This window comes from Scophthalmus maximus, chromosome 3, assembly GCF_022379125.1.
Source record: "Scophthalmus maximus strain ysfricsl-2021 chromosome 3, ASM2237912v1, whole genome shotgun sequence".
Classification (NCBI taxonomy): domain Eukaryota; kingdom Metazoa; phylum Chordata; class Actinopteri; order Pleuronectiformes; family Scophthalmidae; genus Scophthalmus; species Scophthalmus maximus.
The window spans coordinates 25,794,391-25,816,492 of NC_061517.1; the positions used below are offsets into that span (position 1 = coordinate 25,794,391).

General features: G+C 43.6%; 1 protein-coding gene across 3 annotated transcripts; it reads left to right on the top strand.

Annotated features, from left to right (window-relative positions):
• The first annotated feature begins 327 nt into the window (after nucleotides 1–327).
• Nucleotides 328–17,514, top strand: LOC118314505. Of its 3 annotated transcripts, XM_035641002.2 has the most exons (5): nucleotides 328–1,606; nucleotides 1,753–1,779; nucleotides 2,518–2,573; nucleotides 16,969–17,013; nucleotides 17,119–17,514. In XM_035641002.2, the coding sequence occupies exons 1-5, from the start codon at nucleotides 425–427 to the stop codon at nucleotides 17,201–17,203; spliced, it is 1,395 nt and encodes a 464-aa protein (XP_035496895.2). In that variant the 5' UTR covers nucleotides 328–424; the 3' UTR covers nucleotides 17,204–17,514. The 3 variants fall into 3 exon arrangements, with proteins under 3 accessions (XP_035496895.2, XP_035496897.2, XP_035496896.2); XM_035641004.2 differs by lacking the exons at nucleotides 16,969–17,013; nucleotides 17,119–17,514 and having other exon boundaries at nucleotides 332–1,606; nucleotides 1,707–1,779; nucleotides 2,518–3,091; XM_035641003.2 differs by lacking the exons at nucleotides 2,518–2,573; nucleotides 16,969–17,013; nucleotides 17,119–17,514 and having other exon boundaries at nucleotides 332–1,606; nucleotides 1,707–2,382.
• Nucleotides 17,515–22,102: the final 4,588 nt, after the last annotated feature.

Consider the following 22,102-nt stretch of genomic DNA (forward strand, 5'->3'; position numbering starts at 1 on the left):
AACATGTATGAATCATATTGATGATGATGAATCATCATGTCAATTGCGATATCCTCAGGAAATAATCTGTTCATAATTTTTTACAAATGGCAACTTTTGCATTGTACTACCAGTTATGTCAGTACAATGCAACAGCTGTTTTGGAGTAACAAAGAAGTTATTTCCGGCCGGGAGTGCAGCCTTAGCAAAAATGTCAGATAAAGCAGTGGAATGTGATGATGTCATCAGCATAAAACGTTGTTTGAAGGAAAACATTAAAGGAATTTGAAGTTGTCACACTGCTGTGATCAGAGTCAAAGTGAGTCACGGTTCCTTTGATTCAAAATCTGTAAGAGCCCATTATCTGTCATAACAAATATTTATCTTTTTCATCAGTCAATTACATCAACAAAAACAGAAGCTCACATTTAACAAGCAGGAAGCCATGGCCAATAATAGTTCCCAGAAGAGTAATCAACTCAGGCGTCCTTCCCCAGAAGGAAGCGTCTATCTTCCAGATGCCGAGGGTGATAGGATCACCTCAGAATCCCAGGTTAGCTACAAGGAGACCAGGTATCCCCAGGAATGTGCGGAGCCTGACTTGTGGAAGAAAATGGAAGAAATGCAGGATATCAGAAAACTCAACAGCCTGTTTGAGGCCCATAGGTACCAGGCAGACGTTAAGGCACATATCAAGGGGAAGAAACCTATCGCGTTGCAGATGCGAGAGGAGAAATTAAAGGAGAAAAAAGGGTTGATAGAATATGAGCCACAGAAATATAGGCGCTTAAATGACTACAAGGAGACCAGGTATCCTCAGCAATGTGCAGATCCTGACCCTTGGAAGAAAATGGAAGGAATGCAGGACATCACCAAACTCAACAGCCTGTTTGAGGCCCATAGGTACCAGGCAGACGTTAAAGCACATATAAAGGTTGAGAAACCTATTGCGTTGCAGTTGCGAGAGGAGAAACTTAAGGAGAAGAAAGGGTTGATAGAGTATGAGCAGCAGAGATATAGGCGCCTAAATGACTACAAGGAGACCAGGTATCCCCAGGAATGTGCGGACTCTGACTTGTGGAAGAAAATGGGCGAAATGCAGGATATCACAAAACTCAACAGCCTGTTTGAGGCCCATAGGTACCAGGCAGACGTTAAGGCACATATCAAGGTGAAGAAACGTATCAATTTGCAGTTGCGAGAGGAGAAACTAAAGGAGACAAAATGGTCGAATGAATATGAGCAGCAGAGATACAGGCGCTTAAATGACTACAAGGAAAAGGGGCTGAGGAGCCTCAGTGCTGGAGGGCTCTCTGATACAGACCTCAGTCATGCGGAAAAGACAACGAGGCTCGTTGTGCAGAAGACATCCCTTCGCCCATCAAGGTTCACACAAAGTCATAAGAACATCCTGAGGCCAACCCACTTACCGCCCGTTTCCAAAGCAGCTAAAATCAACATAACTGTATCGAAATCAACTGGAGGAGGGTCTGGTCCCACCTTTAGAAAGTCTAATAGCTGCTCTGCCAATACCAGACACAAAGAGTCACAATTATCGGCTTGCAACAGATCTGCCCCTCCTGTGTACCTGCCACCCAGAAGCTCCAAATTGGCCTCTAATTTAAACGTAATTTTCCACCAATTAAATACTGTAACAAGTAAAGCAAATTAATTAATTTGGACCAGCCTGGTCCACCCTGTACTGACACCCCCTTTTCCTTCCTTAGGCCCCCAACATTCCATTTTATTACTAATTCCTATCTTTGTTTCCAGGAGGCAGACATCCTCTCTACATTCAAGGTTAGACTTAAAACTTTGATAAAACTTATAGTTATATACTCTTCCATGTACTATACCTTCTCTGCTAGAAATGTCTTTCTGTTTATCTTCCAACATTTCATTTTTCTTTTGCCTTTATTACTTATTCCTATCATTCTATATTTTCTCCGGTTCATCCCAGAGTCAAAACATTTTTAAAGGAGATTTTGTTTCTGCCAATTTCTGTAATCATAATAAACATGCATAAATAAATAAGAAATTAAACATGGGTTCATGACATGATGTTCGCAATTATGTGGCATCAGTCGGCAATACAGAGCGGCTGTGGCTCAGGAGATAGAGAGTGTGTGTGTCCACGAACCAGATGGTTGATGGTTCGATCTCCAGCTGTCCACGTGCCAAAGTGTCCTTGGACAAGACATTAACCCTAAATTGCCTCTGACGGATTTGTGTGAATGATGTGATAGAAAAAGCTCTGTTCAATAGAAGCTCTGTATGAATGTGTGTGTGAATAGAAGAACTTGACTTCTGTTAAGTGCTTTGGGTGGTCGATAAGACTAGAAAATTGCTAAATAATTACAATCCACTTATTAACCATATACAATAAAACAGTAAAAAACAGTGGATACCCAAACTGTCTGTCTTGTGTCCAGATAATCCACAGTGCTGTCAGGTGATGTCTGTACTTATGTGTGGGTGCTGGTGGAAGGTTGAATGTGACATTGGCCTTTGACAATGCCAAACTGATTTTGTTCACAGAACTGTGGAAGGAGCTCCGGTTTAGTCAGAGAACCGCAGGTCATGACACTCAAAAGGTGAAGACAGAGCAGAATGGGACCGGATGGGACAAGTTACAGTACACACACAGTTCAATGAGCTAGTCCATGACACACATCAGCCTGTCACCCAGAGGAAGGGTACGTGTCATTCTAACCAACAATGACGTACCGCCTGGTTGTATTCTTCAGATGGCTGATGCACACACTGTAAAATAAATGACGGTAAAAAAGAAACCACATATTTTAAGTAAAATATACTCTTCAAATTAGGTGCAAAAACAAAACATAAAGAAAACAAAAAGATAAACTGTTATTTTACTGATTCTTCTTGGATTGTTATCAAGCACCTTCAATAAAGTGATAAGTGTACAAGCAAAATTTACAGATAACTAGAGATTTTGATACCAGATACTGCTGAAAATGCCAAATTGAGCATTGGCAAATGCAAATCCCATACCACGTCTTTAAAGTAGTTCCGATCACAAAACCTAAATAAAGAAAAAGTCACTAAGTCACAAAACATGTTTTGTTTTTTTACTGGGGGCTCTGTGTTGGAACTAATTCTCCAGCAACGGCAGTCAATTTGTAAAGTAATAAAACGGTAAATGCGCGTCTCCTATCTTTGCAGGTGTAAATGCTGAGCAACACAATCTTTCACTACAACTGACTTGTCGTCTCACAAAATGTGTCAAACATCTGCAAGAGTGCATGGCAATTTTAGCTCTTCTTGTTTTACAGCTGTTTTTTTTTTTATCAAACCGTCATGTCAGCCACAAAGGGAAAATGTTGTTGGACAATACATAGCTGCCATACACACTGAGGAATAATAAAGACAACCTTTGTTTGTGTACATCCCGGCCTCTCTGGATACTACTCCCGGACAAATGTCCATGTCCCAGGGTGAAATGTACACAACAAAAGTCGTTTCCAAACACAAAGACATCCATCAGCTGGAACAGGACCTTGATTAAGAAAGGGGAAGCTGATAAGGCTCTATTGCGCCGCAGCATATCCATATCTGAGAGAGCAAACGTCAGGCTTTATGCCACTGGGAGAGCGGATACGCAGTCCGTCTGCCACAGTTGTACTTTGGTGTGGGCTGGGTTCAGCTCTATGGTCTACGCTGGTGCTAATGTGTGAAACAGCTGCTGGGGCCGGTTCATCGGGTCATGCAATACAATGGACATGGCAGTGATTTTGTTGACTTGTGTGATTTCGCTATGCCTCATTGAGTGATCTCGTGCACAGACAGAAAGCAGAAAACTGCGTGTAAAACTCAAAGCTCCCACACAGTGTTTGATGCTCATGTAATTCTTAAGCTGTTACCTACACTTGAAACCTTTCAATTTCAGAATACTAGTGGTCCGTCTGTTATGTTCATCAAAATTGATGAGGAGACATACCTCCGGGTGAAAAGAAATCCTTCTTCTCTGCAAATGATGTGAAAACTTTCGCTCACCTGACAAAAGTCTGCAGCCATGCGAGCGCCTCTGCGACACAGATGACACATTGCCGTGCCCACAGCAAAACAGTTAATGTGTCTGACATTACAGTATTTATAGTTCATGGTAGCAGGGGGAATAAAAGACACAGGGTGATTTCCTTTTTGCTTTCTGAAGCTGAGCCCAGAAAATGGCATTACCATTAGGTCTGTGCAGCTCAGCCTCAGAAACCTGCTCAGATATGTATTTAATCATCCCTCTGTTGCACAGTGTGATGTGAGAGGCTGCATTTAATATAATATATATGTTTAATATTTAATGCATAGAAAACACATGGATTCCCCTTCTCAGTGCCGGTGTCAATAGTGGCTGTGGGATGATATGAGGAGTTTGGACTGAATTCAACTGAACATAAACAGTGGAAAAATGGACTCTGGAGTGTTTCGGCAACGGGTTGCTTGAATAACAAACCATCTAGCATTTAACTTCTGATAAAGAACAAAAGAAAGGAAAAGAGAGGCAATGAAATGTCTTTTGTAATTTCAAATATTTATTTATTTCAAAGAAATTTACAGTACAACATTTAAACAGTGGAACACTCTTTATACTTTTTAAAGATATTTTTGGGGGCTTTTAAGGTCGTTATTGATAGACAGCCGGTGTGCGAGCTATCTGACGCCCCTGGAACTCCTTGAATGTATATTGTACCTTAGCATTAACTATATAACTTCTGTGGAGCACATTTTGTACATGTAAGCAGGAGAAATACAGCCGTTTCAGCAGATTTTCCCAACATGGGTTCTCTTCATGTATATTGTACACAGCGAACCAACGTCCTCAGCTGCTCAGTTAAATATTTCAGCGTCAACTGGATGGATCGGCACAACACTTCGTACACAGACTCGTCCCTCCCAGATATTGAGTCCACATGATTGCGTATCCTCTGATTGGTGCGGTGTACGTCTGCGTTTTTTTGTTGAAATGTCTTTTCATGACGGCTGCGGGTCGCGAGATTTGTCTCCGGATATTCATTATCCCCAGAGGATGATTCAGTATTATTCAACAAATGTTAACACCGCACCTAAACTTCCACTTGCCAGCATTATTGCGGGCATATTAGCCTCCTGACATTAGCATTTAGCGCAAAGCTCGGCCTACAGTAAGGCCTCACATTGCTGCTGGCGTGGCACCCTAAATGATTCCACAATAAAGCCTCTCCATGAGGCTTCTACGGGCCGCAGAGCGAACATAATGCTGGACTCACGACAATGTGTTGGGTAGAACCTACAGCCTATCTGCCTGCGTGTGCTCGGACCAGGCTGCCTGCCCAAGAAACCGGTTTCAGACCTGTTCAGATTAACCCTGTGGGTCAAGTCAGAGGGAGCCGGCGAGATCACAGCGGAGCAAACGGCGCCGCAGCGCACCACCGCTTCATCCAGGCAGCCGGCCACCTGCAGCAGCAAAGCCTATAAGCAGATCAGCTGTCAGCTGGCCGGAACGGACCCACCGCACCGCACCCAGAGCGGTCACCTCGACCGAGCGAGCCGGACTTTGTGCCTCGGCGACACAACTCTGGGGATTCTCTCCGTTTCTCCTCGCGAAGCTTCGTTTTCAGGGCGTTTGTTCGGTTGTTGGGAGTCGGGAAAAAAAGCAGCCAGACGTTTTCTTATGGAGCCAAACGTGGTTGCAGTGCAAGAAGGCGGACGCACTAAGCTTATTATTGCCCACAATTGTGAGTCATTCATTTACCCCGGCTGGAGTTATGTCACAGCTCGGGAGGCCCGTCTCTTCAAAGCTTGCGGGCAGTTTGCCAGGTTGCGGGGGGGGGGGCGGCATGAAGTTGATTTAAATTGTACCCGGCCCATATTTAATCCCAAGGATTGAGTTTACTGAGTTTCTCCAAAGCTGAAGTAACTTCTTATCTCACATGATTCCGAACCTCCTCTGGACCAGTCTGCAACCCCTCTACATTTATTACATTTAATCTGCATGTCCTTTCTATTGCACATTTTCAATTGATTCTTTTTATTTAGTTTCCCGTATATTACACACACTGTACAGTATTTCCTTTCTATTGCACATTTTCCATTTCTTTAGCGTTTCTATCCCGTGGGCGGTTTTGCCTTACTCTTGCTTTTGCACTGTATTTATTGTATATATTTCTTATGTACTTTTGTACTTATTGCACCGTGGGTCCGAGATAAACGGTTTTTCAATTCCTCTGTATGTCTGGAACAATATTGCAGGAATTGACAATAGACTTGACTTGACTTGACTAATCCAAGCCATCAGGAGGTTGCACACACCTGGATGTGTTTGCTTGTGGTCGGCCAAAAGCCACGGGGGAAAGACGAGAGACCGCTCGACTGTTTGTGAGTGAATGATGGAAACGAGGGAAGCGTACAGAGAGGACGGTCTGTGTGGCCTCCTTTGCGTGGTGGCTGTTGTTGTTGTAGGAGCCGGGACACTGAGATGAGATGGATGAGATTACCGCTGGCATGAAAACTGGTTCCAGCCAGTCGGCATGAAAACTGCCTCCAACCAGTTTTCATGATTTTGCATGTAAAACGAGAGCCCCCCTCCTCCTCCTTTGTTCTGTGAACTCGCGCCGCCTCGCTCCCAACAAACGCTCTGTGTGTCACTGATCTGTGTATGGATCACGGCCCAGATGGAGTCTGGATTGACGACTTACACGAAAGGCCACAGGTCAGATCAGTGTAACGCGCTCTGCTCGGCGTGACAGTCCCCTTCTGAATCGCATCGACGTGGTTTTCAAAAGGATTTTGCTGAAATTTATTTTTGTTGCTGTCATATTGTAAATCACACGCACACACACACACACACACACACGTGTATATACAGTATATATGTGTATAAATATAAACATATAAACTATATATATATTCACATATATGTGTGTGTGTGTGTGTATAAGTATAAACATATCTATCTATCTATATATATATATATATATATATTAGAGTTACAATAGTTAATTGATTAATCAATTAGTAAATTAATCGCCAACTATTTTGATTTTTCATAAAAAAGTCAGATTTTTTCTGATTTCAGCTTCTTAAATGTGAATATTTTCTGGTTTCTTTGCTCCTCTGTGACAGTAAATCAAATATCTTTGGTGTGTGGACAAAACAAAACATCATCTTGGGGTTTTGTGAAACACGATCTGCATTTTTCACCATGTTATGGACCAAATAACTAATCGATTAATCAAGACAATAATCGACAAATTAATCGATTATGAAAAGAATCGTTAGTTGCAGCCCTAATATATATATATATCACTTAGCTTTAATTTTTCCTACCTGTCTGCCTCATGCATCACAATGACATAGTAAGTGACGTGTGTAAGGTGCTTGGTGTGACCTTTGACCCGCTGAGACTAATTGGTATTTGGAGTCAGTGACGGGTCCAAAGGCTCCAGTGTGGTTGCAATGTGGAGAGCGCCACCTGGTGTTCAATTCTCCCTCGCTTTAACCCTCCGAGGCCACTTTATGAATATTTTGATCCAAGTTCAAAAAAGAAAAAAAAAAATCTAAATTAGATATCACACAGCAAAAATATATTCAGAAGAGGTAATCTGGATCTGATTAAATATAGGCGGTCATCGTTGATCATGCTCCCTGTGGAATCCTTCATATAGAACCGTTTACATCCGTACTTCACCAGACTAAACACACGGTTTTATTCATTCCTGTAAAATATAATGAAAGGAACAAGCTGACAGAAATGAATGCCATGCATTCGCCATATGGTGCATCAACGTTGAGTCACGGAAGAGCCAGAGTAAAATATATCATCAACAAAACAATGTCCTGCTGTTTGTAATCAAATATAGTATTTCAAAGTGGGATTATGTTTATTCTTTCTTTTTTTTAATTTGTTGGAACTAGACCTCTCAAACTATTCTTCTTCTACCGCAGTCGTTTGAAAAAGTCATAGTATGAAAAAAAGTCATAGTAGGAAAAGCACGAGTGCTCATAACAATGATACTAAAACCCTGAAAAGGACTAAATGAACTTTAGCCGTTGCCAGTTTTGTTATTTACACCTGTGCGTTACTTGCTGTGACATGTCAATGCATCATCTATGAAAAAGGCCTATTCATATTTATTTAGCCAACCTGGGGTCCTGCGTTCAAGTCCAGTGAAGGAGATTTATTAATTTATAAATATTAATAGACTGCAGTTTGTACATTTTTCGGTGGGGTGTTTCATTTTGTATTTTAATGTACTTCTGTGTATTTAATTTAGAGTTTGCCATAAGTACAAAATGCACTGTTTTATCATACGTTGGTTTTTTTTTCCACATTTCACTGAAGCAACTCCATCAAACTGCAGCAAAACTCGACGCCTTCCGATTCTTTGTCCGACCACCCCATCTAGTGGCCAGAGCGTGTACTCCACCTGTGGGGCTCAGATAGAAACTAACATGCACATAATACAACATCAAGGCCCTGAATAGATATTATGTTATGTTGATCAAAGAGACAGGTAAAGAAGTCTTGTCCTGCAGCGAAGCAGCGATAACTGACCTCCAACCAAACAAGAGCATGATGTCATAAAACAAAAGAGCCCCATCCGGCGAGGGAACAGCACTTCCTGCGATTGCATCCAGCAGCCTGAGCTGTTTTCTGTCTGGCACGCTGATGCCTTACATTGTGCTTTGCACAGATTTCAGCGGTCATTGTTTGATTTTTTACTCTCTCTTAATTCCACTATTTGTCATTCGGCGAAGCGAAACCGATCGGAGGCTTATGAGTGACTGTGTTGGATTCTTGCTGCGGGAGAGGACAACAATGCTCTGAGACATTACACTGATTCCTTTACTGTTATTCAGTCCCTGTTGTACTCGGTCGAGTCCGTTAGGCAACAACACATGAGCAACATGCTGTGCCAGGGATTCTTTTGACATCTGATCAAAAGAATGAGCCGTTCAAAAAAAAATCCAAAAAATATCTATTGCGTGTAAGAGAGTGAGTCTCAAATTATTCAGATGTTTTCTGGGGCAATTAAAGGTTTCCCCGAACATACGATTGTTTCACAGTGTTCATCATCCTCCCATGGGAGTTCCCCGATCCGAACGACACTGGACGTCGAAGTCGACCGTCTCGTTGGTGTTCAGTTTGATCCGTTCTCACGCCGGAAGTAGCTGTTAGTAAAAGCCAGGTCAGCAATAATAGGCCACGGCTTGCAAATGATCATTGATTGGTATGAAGAGTGTGAAGATATCATTTCCACACGCCATTACACCACCACCCGCCTGGACTCATTCAATTCTCACCCTTCCATCTCTGCAGCCTCAGCAGCCGTCCACACTCATCGGACCCGGCTGCAGGAATAAGCACGGGGCCGAGGCGTTCCTCATGACGTCCCTGGTGAGTTTCTCTCCCTCGAGTATGTGCAACCTGTTAGAAGTGATGTGCATAAAGAAAGAGTCAGAGGAGACTTTAGAGAGGACATCAAACTGAAAAGCGATTCAGGCTAAACTGACAGACACTTCTGTTGTTCGCTGCTGTAATCTAATGCCACCGTGGTCGTTCCTCCGCCTCCCTCTTTCTGAATTTGATGTCATCCTCCTCCACCTGCCGTGTCTTTCTCTGCCTGGGCATCGCCGGCAACAGCAGGCTCCTAATTATGTGGACGAGCGGAAATATGGTCATTGCATTTGACAGGGGCCATTCTCACTTCAATTGTCGTTTAGAGGCCAGAGGCAATGAGGTGTGTGTGTGTGTGTGTGTGTGTGTGTGTGTGTGTGTGTGTGTGTGTGTGTGTGTGTGTGTGTGTGTGTGTGTGTGTGTGTGTGTGTGTGTGTGTGTGTGTGTGTGTGTGTGTGTGTGTGTGTGTGTGTGTGTGTGTGTGTGTGTGTGTGTGTGTGTGCTTGGCCTCCACATGGGGCCTTGAGTAGCGTGAGTCAAAGGCGGGAAGTGAAAGTGTAGACTCACAATGCTACATGTCCATTCGGCCTGCAAATGGAAGTGGATGTGACGGTGCGTGGTGCTTAGAGTGGCGCGAAAATGACCTCACGCAACCCTGAGCCAGGACATTGGCCAGGGGGGGTTTCGGTTCCTGAGTTTTCAACAGATGTGTTCCCGTGAGAAGCATGTACCAGACAGAGGATCGTCTGTGGCGCAGTCATGAGGCCTTCACTTCCTCTCTGAAAGAACAGGAAGTCAAATCCCGCATTGCAACCGAAGCGTTGTCGTAAACCCGAGCTGATATCCACTTATCTCATTTGTCCTCTGGACTGTTTCAGAAGGAGATTTCCCCTCCCTGACCCGCTTCTGTCTCACCCCGTCAGGAGGAACAAGACGTGGCCCTCGGTCACAGGAAGTATGGATGCACACCGGCGCCTACAGAACCGGGTCATCGCCACAAGTTCACCTTGTCGCTCGACTGCCATTATTCTGATCTGTGGCCTGGGTGAAGGTCAGCTCTGCCATCTATCCTGCACCGAACCGACCTGAACACTTGCTAAAATACCAAGTTGTCCACACAACTCACTTGAAAAAGGCGAGAAAGTTCAACTTGATGTGTATGACACTGTGTGTGTGTGTGTGTGCGGTGAAACTGTAGGCAGTGTGCAGAGGTTACACACACAGTCGGCCGAGTATGGTAATGACCCCAGGCATCCCCTTTTTGTGTTCGCAGCAGCATGCGGCTTGAAAATATGGAAGCAGATCTCAGATCTGTAGATAGGGTGAGAAAATCCCTTGCCTGCGAGACGCCTGGAGGCTGCGCGCCTTCCCCTTTGTTGTCACTCACAGTGCTTCGATGGGCTGGAGCCAGAGAGACGGAAGAGTGTCAGATGGGAGAGGACGTGCATGGTTAATTCCCATGAGGCCTCACGGAACGACAACAACCGGGGGGGGGGGGGGGGGGGGGGGGGGGGCGCGCGCTGAGAACCCCTACAGCCAAGTTGGGATGCAGCAACAGTGGACGGCATGAAGGTTTAATGGCCCTGCATCACCAAGAGAAGACACAGGTTTTGGCAGCGGGCGCGACTCGTCGAACAGAGGGGGGGAGGCGGAGGATGTCGTATGTGCCACATTCTGTCTGTGGAGAAATTAACGAAGCGCCATGGGCTGCGCGGGCGGGCGTCCTTGTCCGTGGCCACGCAGCCAGACGGGTGCTCAGGGTCCGTTTGTCATGTCGCAGCGTGACGTGATGCGCCGTAAACTGTCCAGATGCCTCATTGACAGCGCAGTGTTTACACTTCTCATTAACAGTGTTAGTTGTGCAAAGACGAAAATCACATTTTCTTATAGTCACAGTAAAAAAAAAAAAAAAAAACACCCTTCACATTAGAAAATTGCTTTTGCTAGTCAAATGTATATAAATCTAAAAATGAAATACTTACATTTCAGATTCTTGGCACGGCAACCCACGAGCGCTAACGACTGTTATTCCAGTGGATTACATTTCTGATTACAGTTGCAGATCTGTTTTTCTAGTTAAGTGATGAATTGTCTATTTAGATTTAGTCTGCCGAGTTTTGAGAATCGATCAATTAAACTTCGGCACTTCCCTCTGTGCCAGAATGTTCAAGATTTAATTTGAGTACATGCCACTTGGCTTGTCCTTATTAGCAATCTCATCGTGTTTGTGCTTATGTTACTGTTAGGGGCGTCTAGTTTCCCTGTCTCCTCGTGTTCTCTGTGGTGGTGGTTGTTGTTTCTCTTCTTCTGTGTCTGTGTCTGTGTGCTACTCGGCTGGCCTGGGCGTGGCCGACCTACTTCCTCTTCCCGCCACTTCACCTGCTGCTCGTCGTGATGATCGCCCCGACTCACCTGCTCCTGCTCGAACACCCGGTCCTGCTCCTCAGTGTTCGCCACTTGGTTCCACAGCCACATGTGGTAGACGCTACGGCACAGCTAGTGAATGAATGAAGACATACGACCGAATCATTGGGATTCATCCTGTGGGGAACAGCAAATTTCATGGCATTTCTTCCTATAGTTGGTGAAGAAGAAAGTGACCGCATGGTGGCGCAAGATTAAAAAGCCAGGTGATCGCCAAAATCCTCAGGTCTCATTTTGTGTGGCCCATGAATGTCTGTCCGAAAACGTCTGTGGACCAAGGATCTGGCCACACCGATTGACATTGCCATGGCTCTAACCATAACATTAATGATCACTTGGCACGGCGGCTTGAAAGTCATAAAGAAGGTCAAACCTCGGTCGAGCCTTTTATACATTTTATTTTCACCTCCCTGTCCATGGCTGAAGTATTAATGGCTGATCTTGGTTGCATTAGTAATCCTTCCAACTGAGACTTTATCCACAAGCTCTTTGCAACATAGTATCAGCACTGACCTTAATACATCATCATCTAAATTACTTACCTGAATCCAATACTTTGGCAGCCCTAAGATGGATCTGATGTCGTTCAGCACTGGTACAAAGATATCTTGGTTGTAATCTGATGTCTATGAGGAATACCTATGATGGGAGATTAGTTGTACTAAAATAATATGATATCCATATTACATTTGCAGAGATGTGAACATATTTCCTGGGAGCTCCGGTTCATGCAGATCCCGGAGACTGAATAAAAGTACCTGTTGATTAATTGTATAGCGAGGCACGTTCCATCGGTTTGTTGAAAGTGGGATAAAATACTGAGTTTGAGTCAAAACTCGAATTTTAACTGAAATATATTTGAATCTAAACCAATCTGGATTTCTGTTAAGATCCTTTCAGCACTGTGACAGTTGTCCCTGTGCAGAATGGAGATAAGAAACGTTTAATTTGCACCCTCCACTAGTCACAGCTAACCTGCCAGAGATAATATGCCACTTCAAGCCCATCCAAATACTAATCAGCAGCTTACCTGATTTAACACAGCCCAAGCGACCGGCCGATTAATATGACATGTGTACATAGGCCACAATGCGTCAAATTCTTGACATCCAATTCCTTCCTTTGTGACATCAAACTGTTTGCTTTGTCCCGTGAGGGAGACACTCTGCAAACCTAACAGTTTTACAGAAGACTAGTCAAACAACCACTGGTACTGTTTGGCTCTATCTATCTCTGCACTCTTTTGCTATTTCATAAATCTATAATTGCAAGTAACATAGAACATGATGTATTGCTAGAGCTAACAGTACCACCCTATCGCCTTGAAATGACATTCTTTAAATGTAAACACTAGAAAGCAAACCTAGTTCAGTCAGGACCACTTTAATCAAAGTAAATTAATTTCAATAACAGCAAATAGTTACATTTGGTGGTATGGCTCTGTACTGGGACCACCCTGCCCTTCCACTTGCCTACGTGAAAAGCCTGAGATAGGGAGAGCACATCTCCCTACCATTCCATCAGCCTTCATGGAATGTGAGGCAGGGAGAGCAGCAGCCAACCCCCGGAATTAACAGAAACAGAATGAACAAAACAACAATAACATTTACAGTTGTATGACTGTATAAACAATTCAGTATTTCTATTTATTAATTTCTTATGAGTGCTGGGGTTATATTCATGCCCATGTCCCATAATGCGTTTGAAATGTGAGAGCAGGAGGCGTGACATTTAGTAATGTCAGGGATACCTGTGAAAAAAGTGCTGAAATATTCAGCAGGTATCCCCCGGCACACATCTGCCCTATGCCTCCACATTAGCCCATGCAGTATTAACCAGCAGCGTTTATGGAAATGCTTGGGCCATGACAGCATCTTGACGGGCTTGTCAATTACCTCGCAAGACTTCAGACAAAAAAGATCCAGTGAAAAGCTCTCGAATAACCTGCGCCACTGAGCGAAATGGCCACTTCATGGAGTCTTTCTCTAAGATCTGATTACAAAGGGTGTGTCTCAGATAACACACCTGCCACTCGTGTTTACTGAGACAAAACAGGTTCTCCCAAGACTGATAAATAATTATTTTTTTAGTTGATCACAGGGGATTTGTACTAATCCATACATTTTCCATGTCATTGTTGGGGACATTCATTGTTGGAACTGACTAGAGACGACAATGGAGGAAAGACACTTTCCTTTAGCTTCACTGTCCTAAAATACTTGAAAGCCAGAAAGAGAAAACAGTGTATTGGAGAAACAATCTTGGGAAAATGTCAATTAATACCACACTAGTTGAGAAACGTGAAGTACAAGAGTGTCCAGAGAAAGAACAAAAAGAGATTTGCGATTAGATTAGAATGCCTCATATAGTGAGCATCAATACACAACATGTTAAAAACTGTGAATGAAATGATTCAAAGCTGCACAATGGAAAGGTTTGAATGTGGACAATAATTCATCTTTTGTAGCAGCAATCTCCCCAATACCATTTTTGGGAGCAACACAGCTCAGCTGTCATCACGTGATCTAGTAAGGAAGTCTGGAAACTTGTCATGTGATGACAGATGGTCCCACACTCGGGGTTCCCGTGGTAATGGCCGCCTTTGGCTATTAACTCACTCCTGACCGATACGGTATGCGGGCCTTGCTGGGCCTCTGCAGCCAACTTTTCTTCCTTTTGTTTGAATGATGGGGGAAAGTGCCAATTGAAAGGCCATCAGCAAAGGGCACAGTCTCAACTAGTGGGTGACCACAGGTCTCCTGTAATAAACCTTGTAGACGGCACAATGGTCTTTCAAGAGGCACGAAGAAGATTAGGAGCATTCTCACTGCCAGCCAAGTGCCCCAAGTCCCCAAAACTATCAAGCCAAGCTGCACAGTGGAAGGGGCCTAATCCCAATCACATCACACTCATCTGACCTCACCTGATCCATCTGTAATCCCACAAGTGCCTAGAAGACCCTGCACTGATCCCAGCCCATTTCGTCTTGCAGTGTGAGACCCATTTAGCCTGGCCTTTCATCGTTGTATCAGCAGCGCAAAATTTCACCTAGACCCTTGGACAGTCCAGCCATGTAAGGGAGTCGTACTTGGGTGCATCTAGTCTATGTTCATGGACACACTGTGCTGTATCTCCCACCTAATAGCCTCATTCTCAATGATAAATTGCTCTTCTCTATGTAGGACGGTCCACACTGTAAATGGTAGGTGTTAAAATGAATTCAGTGTTCTGCAGAATTGAGTTTCCGTTACAATTTATTCTCTGGTCAGCCATCTCTTTTTCCTAAAGTTTTCTTGAATGTACTATAACAGGGAGCTGCAATCAATACATCAGCCTGTGTGTGCACACTTTTGTTGTTTCAGCGACACTCAGTTTCAGTTCCATTCCTGCGTTGATTAGTTTCATACGTCAGTTCAACTTTTAATTCGAGCCAGGAGTAGATTCTTCTCCACTTATCACTGCTTCCTTCCAATGACTATGAGTACGCTGAGGTGAGGATGATGAAGCACCACAAGCTGGTCCATAAATCCGGCTTCTGTAAAAGGGAGTGCTTCAATTAATCAGAAAGATTTATCATATACGGAGAGTCCTCAGTTTTTTTCTCTCTTTACCAACGAGTCGATGCCTTAAACAGTCTGTTCACCAGACTCATCAAAGAACTATCTTCCGCCTGTCTTACTTCATCTCATGAAGCAATCTCCGGGCATTGACTGCAAAGGCCATTCATTATTCACTTTTTATATCAACTCATCAATGATCGCAGTGATGGAAAGAGAAGGCAGACAAATGTCACTGCCCTCAAGTGTCAGATGACTTTGCCATTTTGGAAGTTTTATGTGTATAAATTAAATATATAAATTAATTTACTATAGTTTTTAAAAAAACTAATAGAAGAGAGTGGTTTTTTGTTTCACTGAAAAATTGATTATTTGTCATTAGGTATTTCACCAAAACATAGATAACAGCCCACCATGTGGTGAAAGACGTTTTACTTAAAGGGGCGGTAAGCGATTCTAAAGCAATGCACATTTTGTAAAAATCAGCGAACAATTCCTCATGGTCTGCTAAATGTCGGTTCTGTGTGCGCGCCGAAATAAAAAAGTTCTCGTTCCAAAGTTTGATATTAGTGAGAGCTTGCTCTTTTGCAGATAGATCCATTATGATGATATTATGTCAGATGCCACTTTAAACTAGCTACTCCGGCCACTCCCTGATCCCACAGTCAGCTGATCAAATTACCACTTGGTTTGAGAGTGGACATCAGTTATTGAGCACTAATGGAATCATGAGTGGAGTGTAGACACTTTCAGCTCAGCAGTTCAATAGTGATGCAGGGATTCAGGGGGAACCAGTGTAAATATATATTTTTAATTCTCACTTTGAACAATATCTACAAACCACCATCCTCCAACTCATACGACGAACTATGTCGCATGTGGTAAAAGCGACCAAATCGACCGTTTCCTAAAACAGCGCCTCTACAGGTTACAGGTGGTACACCACAAATACTTTTTTTCGCCTCAGAGCATTGTGGGGCTTTATTTGCTTTACCAACGCATGGTTGATGAGTTTGTCAGGGTGATGGTCATGGTTAGGGTGAAATGGCAGAGATTCATCAAAATTACTTCACGTCTATTGAAGGAAATCCATTTAAATACACAACCTTGACGGACTTGCCAGGTCCACCGCTATAAAAAAATAATCACATGATTTGTAATACATTGCTTAAAAATGACCCATCTGGTCGTATTTTTGGTGGAGGTCAGTCTCCTACAAATATATCAACCAAGGGATGCTTAAAGTCCCCCTAATCTCAAAAAAAATGTTAAAGGCTCATTGTTACTTCACTGAAATTCACTGGGCAGCATCTGACACTAGCAGGCAGTTTTCAGATTCTCTGAGACCATATTAGATTCAACACATGCACGTACTGTACGGGCACATTGCAAATGAAGCACCACATGCAGTCTGCAGACCACCCACGGTCCAAACGCAAGAAATCTGATGATGAGAACGGACCTTTCAGTGAAGGAAAGAAAGCATTTGTCCAGCAGTTAAACTTTGGACTTTAGATGAGTAGATGTTGTATTAAGTATTTTTTTTTTTAGATCTAGTGTGGAATAAAACATGTGAGACATACATAATATTTGCAATTCTGTGTCTCGAAGCAGGTCTGGAGAGAATCTTACAGGTTGGGGAAATAAAGCAGGATCGAGGTATGGGTTATGGGTCACATTGTGCTTGATCTGAAGGAAAATACTAGTTTCCCTGTCTCCTAGTGTTCTCTGTGACGGTGTTTTTTGTCCCCTGTTTGTCTTCAGTGTGTGTGCTCCTCAGCTGGCCTGGGCGTGGCTGACCTACTTCCTCTTCCCGCCACTTCACCGGTTGACCTGCTGCTCCTCCTGATGATTGCCACGACTCACCTGCGGCTGGTTAAATCAGGGTTCCGACACATTCTCCATTTCAAAATTCCAGACTTTGTCCAGACTCAAATTTCCTTCTTCTCGGTCGATTTCTGGGACCATATTTGACATCCGACGACAAATAGCTAGATGTTTATTAAGTAAAATTTTCATTCTGACTATGTCATGATTGTGTTGCACTTCATACACAGAAATTCACAATTTCTCCAGAAAGTTGATTGTGACATTGACATATTGATACTATTACCAGTTCTTGGACTGATTCTCACATTAAAATATCGATATTTAAACTCAGTAATTTTGGGGTAAATGTGTATTTTATCATCAACAGTACAAAGTAACTAGCTGTAACCAGGATAATCTCAATAATGCCCAGTTGATAGGAACTACTTATCCTTCCACCTGTCATAGTCATATGTGAACTACAGTGTGTTGCTATGGCGACATTTATCACCGACCGTGGGAAAATGATTCACTAGACGAGAGAGATTGAGACGGTTCGTTGGTATTCGAGAATCTTTGGATTCTGTTTAGACTTCAGTCTGGAAACACAAATATTTTTCAATACTTATCCAGACCTGGAAGTTACTAAAATCAAATTCCATGCTTTTCCATACTTCCTCCTTTTCAGTCTTCGCCAGGTCATTCCATAGCCACATGTGGTAAACGCTATACTGCAAATCTAGTCCCAGTATATAATCTGCTTGGGTCTAAGCGCCAAAATCTATTCCTCCTGCTCACAATAAATCAAATTTTATTCTAATTTGCTTATGCTCATTCGTTTCCCTCCTGATTAAAATATCATCAGTTTGTCAGAAACATCATTCTAAATGAATGCTATTGTTGTTCTGTCTTTTCAATGTATTAATAGGTCAATGTTTGCTAGCAAGTCGGCTATATCAATTCAACAGGTGATGATGGGGATCTTTGTGTTCATCGCTTGCGGAATCCAAGGAAATCTGATATTGCAGGTTAAAGGGAATTTTGAGTGTCAATTAGATAATTAATGTAGTGTACTTGAAGTCATAGTCATGCTACTAATTCTGATACTGCACATAACTGCAAAACAGCGAACTGTGAATAAAAAGCAATTCCTGTTTGAAGGCTCCCAAAAATGTTCAAGTGTGTTTTCAAGAAATACTGTTTGCCCTCTACAAGATGCATCGAATCCATCAAATGTGACTTGACCAAATCCTTTTCTTTTTTTAATTAAAGGCCACATCAGTCTCATACATCAGTTTGAATAACACGGGCCACGTACTGGCACTTTGTCGACCCACTGTAACCCTGTGAGGGTGCAGACTGACCTTTACTGTAGTGATGAAGGAGGATCTAATCTAGTTAGAGCTCTGTCGGTGGACGGGTTCTTGTTTCTCTGCCCATGCCATCCTCCCGTTTTAGGGGAACGAAAGCCAAAGCTCCAGAGGCCCACGAGTTCAATACTTTGCTTTGACTCTTGAAAAAGAGCCTGGTGTTGTTTTCCCAGAAAGAACTCTGACAAATCTTCAGAGGACTGTGCAAAGCTTGTTTTTGTGATGGAACACCAGAGGGTGGAAAAACAATTACCGGGACGTTAATCTTTTTCAAATGCAATATGTCACTTCACTCCACAAGACCGTAATCACGCCGACCCTGCCTCACGTTGCTGAGATATGAGAGGCACTTTGTCACCTCAGAGGAAATGAAAAGGTTTCTCGCGCAGACAGATCAAGGCTCGGTGGTTGACTCTCCTGAACCCACGTACTTCTGGAACTAGAAAGAGACGAGTGCAGTAGCATGAAGGATAAAGCAGTCTGTGCATTTCCCGACGGGCTCCAGGTCACGAGGGATGACTCCTTCAAACGGACACGGTATGCTTTTGGAAAAGAGATCAGACCAAGCAGGCCGAAACAAACAACACACTCCCTCATCTTTTATTGATCTCTTTAGGTTATTGGTGCTGGTTAGTTAAGTTATACACATTGGATTCATCCTTTTTTTAGTCCCTTTGACCTTTTTAAGGTGAGGTTGTTTTGTAGACTATTGTTTCATGTGTCTCCCCCACACAGTATAATAATCCGAGCTGTTCTCATGGGAACTGTTGGGTTTCTCCTCACTATGTATAGTGCCTTGAGTCCATGTGTGTTGTGATTTGGTGCAATACAAATAAAATTGAATTTAAACTTTTGAAACTCTTGCAAAAATATCCGAGAAAGCTAATGAGCGTTGGGATCCTCCTGACGTCACCTGCGACCACGTCCGTCAGAGGACCGGTTGGATGTTCTTTGACGCTTAAATTCACATTTCAATCTTGGATGAGGAACAGACTGCAATCAAATGGGCTCTAATGCTGCGTTCACATCCAGGCAACGAGAAAACACAAATGATCCACCGGCCAAACTCCTGCGAGCAACCCAACACAAAAAGATGCTTCGCCTTTGCTGTGAACACAGAATTAGAACTTAGTTCAACATGATCGTTTGCAGTCTGTTCCTCATCCAAGATCGAAATGAGGGTTTAAATGTGTCGTTGAGCAGGGCATCTTTTCATCCTGCATGGTGAACGCACAGGATGAACACTGACCGGTTTAAGGGCAGCATCTTTGGGAAATGACGAGATTTAATCCAGCACACCCGTCTCCCACGTGCCGGGGGCTCTCGTCCGTGACTCTGCAGCACGAGTCAAGCCTCTATCTGTGGGGAGGCTTGTGAAAAAAGAACATTCAATTGAATTATTAAAAACGAGGCAGAGATTGCGCAGCGGGGCCACGGTGCAAGTTCAGAAACGGGCCGCCGTTGTGTGTGGATTAATCACCTTCTGAGGACCCAGCAGAATCTTTGCAGAGGTGGGAAATGAGATGGGAAGCCAAGAGAGAAATGAAAGTGTTGACACTTTGCTCTGTATTACACTTTAATGTTTTCTCTCTTTTAGTGTTTTCCCGGACAGTTTGCAGAAAGACGCAATAAAAGCAGCTTGAGCTATAGGTTTACAGTCGCGGTGCAGCTTCAGGGTGATAACGGATGTCTGTGGACTCGCCACCCGCCTCCTCTGCCATCACACAAAACCACATTTTTTTAACAGCACGTGAGATGAAAATACGGGTTATTAAAAAGACACAATTGGTTTATCCACACCAAACAGGAATGTATATATTGGTTTCTACCTGCTCGCTGTGGGATAACTCGGCGGCAACCTGATCTGACAAAGCCAAGGACCAACAGAGTCTTCTCATACTCACAGACACTCTCACTACATCAGGTCTGAGAGAGTCGAAGGTCCCAACAGTGGAAGTCAAGGTCAAGTTTGCCAGAGGAGAAAGTGAATTAAACAGACTGCCCGGTGCTCTATTCTGTAATAGCCAAAACACCCTGTGCCGTTCATCAGCGTAAAGTGTGAACCATTCGGTGTTTTAGTGTCGTCACATACGACAAATAATGGCTTTGTCCAATTTTCATTTTATGGCTGGTCGTTAAGCCAATGCACTGTGTCAAATGAACGGGAGCAAACGTCTAACCTTGACTGGGACAACTTAGAAAATGTGCCTCCGTGCAGCAACTCCTTTAAAAAGAGTCTCCGTCAGGATTCCCAGTAGGTATCAGCATAACCGGGCATCCTTTTGTTTAGCTTTTGGTTTGTGTTGACCCCGACCTCTGTGTGCTCCAGGTCCAGCTCCAGGTCCAGCGCTGCCTTGCCTTGTCCAGCTCACCACCTCCATTCTACAAGCCAGATGGAACAAGCCCCCTTAGTCCTCATCAGAGACAATTCGTAGCACAATTTAAACATTTTCTATGTAAAAATGTTGACCATCGGTGTCCAAAATCTTCCGATAATCGGTCGACCCTTAGCGAGAACAGTAAGTTGTGACCAGAGAACTGAGCTGGAAGATGCCCTGATGAAGCTGTAGCCTGTAAGCGTATTCATCATTATATTTAAAGCCTTAATGTTGTTTGATATGGAGACAGATTTTTATATTTTATCAACATGTGTCCCTTTGTTGGTGATGCAGCCGAACGCGTGGGTGGAATTGAGCCACTTGCCCAGTTGCCCACTTGCTAACATGATCAACAGCTTCAGGCCACATCGCTGGAGCTGCGGCGCTTTCATCACAAACTCCAGATTCTAATGAAGCAATATCTGACACGGCACAGGCGTCCCCTTCTTTTCCCCCGACTCCGCAGATGAGTAACAGCTCTCAGGGGTCGTCTCTTTTTGTGTAACACCTTTGAGCGAGGGTGCTGAAGAATCTCCACATAATGCACGGCACCTGTCTCCCGCTTATAATGAGAAGCCATTTCCTCTTCCTCTCTTTCGGTGCTGCTGTTCCCGGCCTGAGAAGGTGCATGAATGCATTATGATTCGTCAGTTACCAAGAGATCGAGCGACGAACTGGGGGACTCTCTTTCGAATCAGATATTTAAATCCGTGTCTGTTTCTCCTCTTTTGCAGTTTCTCACCGCCGTCAGATGCTTTCTGCAGGCCGCTCAGAGATTTGATGTGAGTGTTGATTAAAGAAAGTAAAATGGAAGAGAGGCGTCGAGGCTTTTACATTCATACATTGTTGGAGCAGAAAAGAAGTCGAGCAAAACAGTTATGTTTTGTATGTTACAACCTGGGATTTGATGGCATCCAACGATTGTACTGTCTTCATGTTGATGATTCAACAGGTCCTGCTGGACAGATTTCATGGCAAAAGCGTAAAAAAGTGAACAACTGATTCATAAGCCACCGCACTAATGTTGACTTGTCCACTTCTGCCTGCACAAGCATGCGTTTGTCTACTGACCAACCCCGTCTGCTGCTGCAATGAGAGAACCCCTCTGGGAACAAACGCTCTCGGAGGTAGTGACAATTGGATTCCTTGTGTATCCCTTAATACAGCCAAGGTTCACACGTGTTGCTGTCG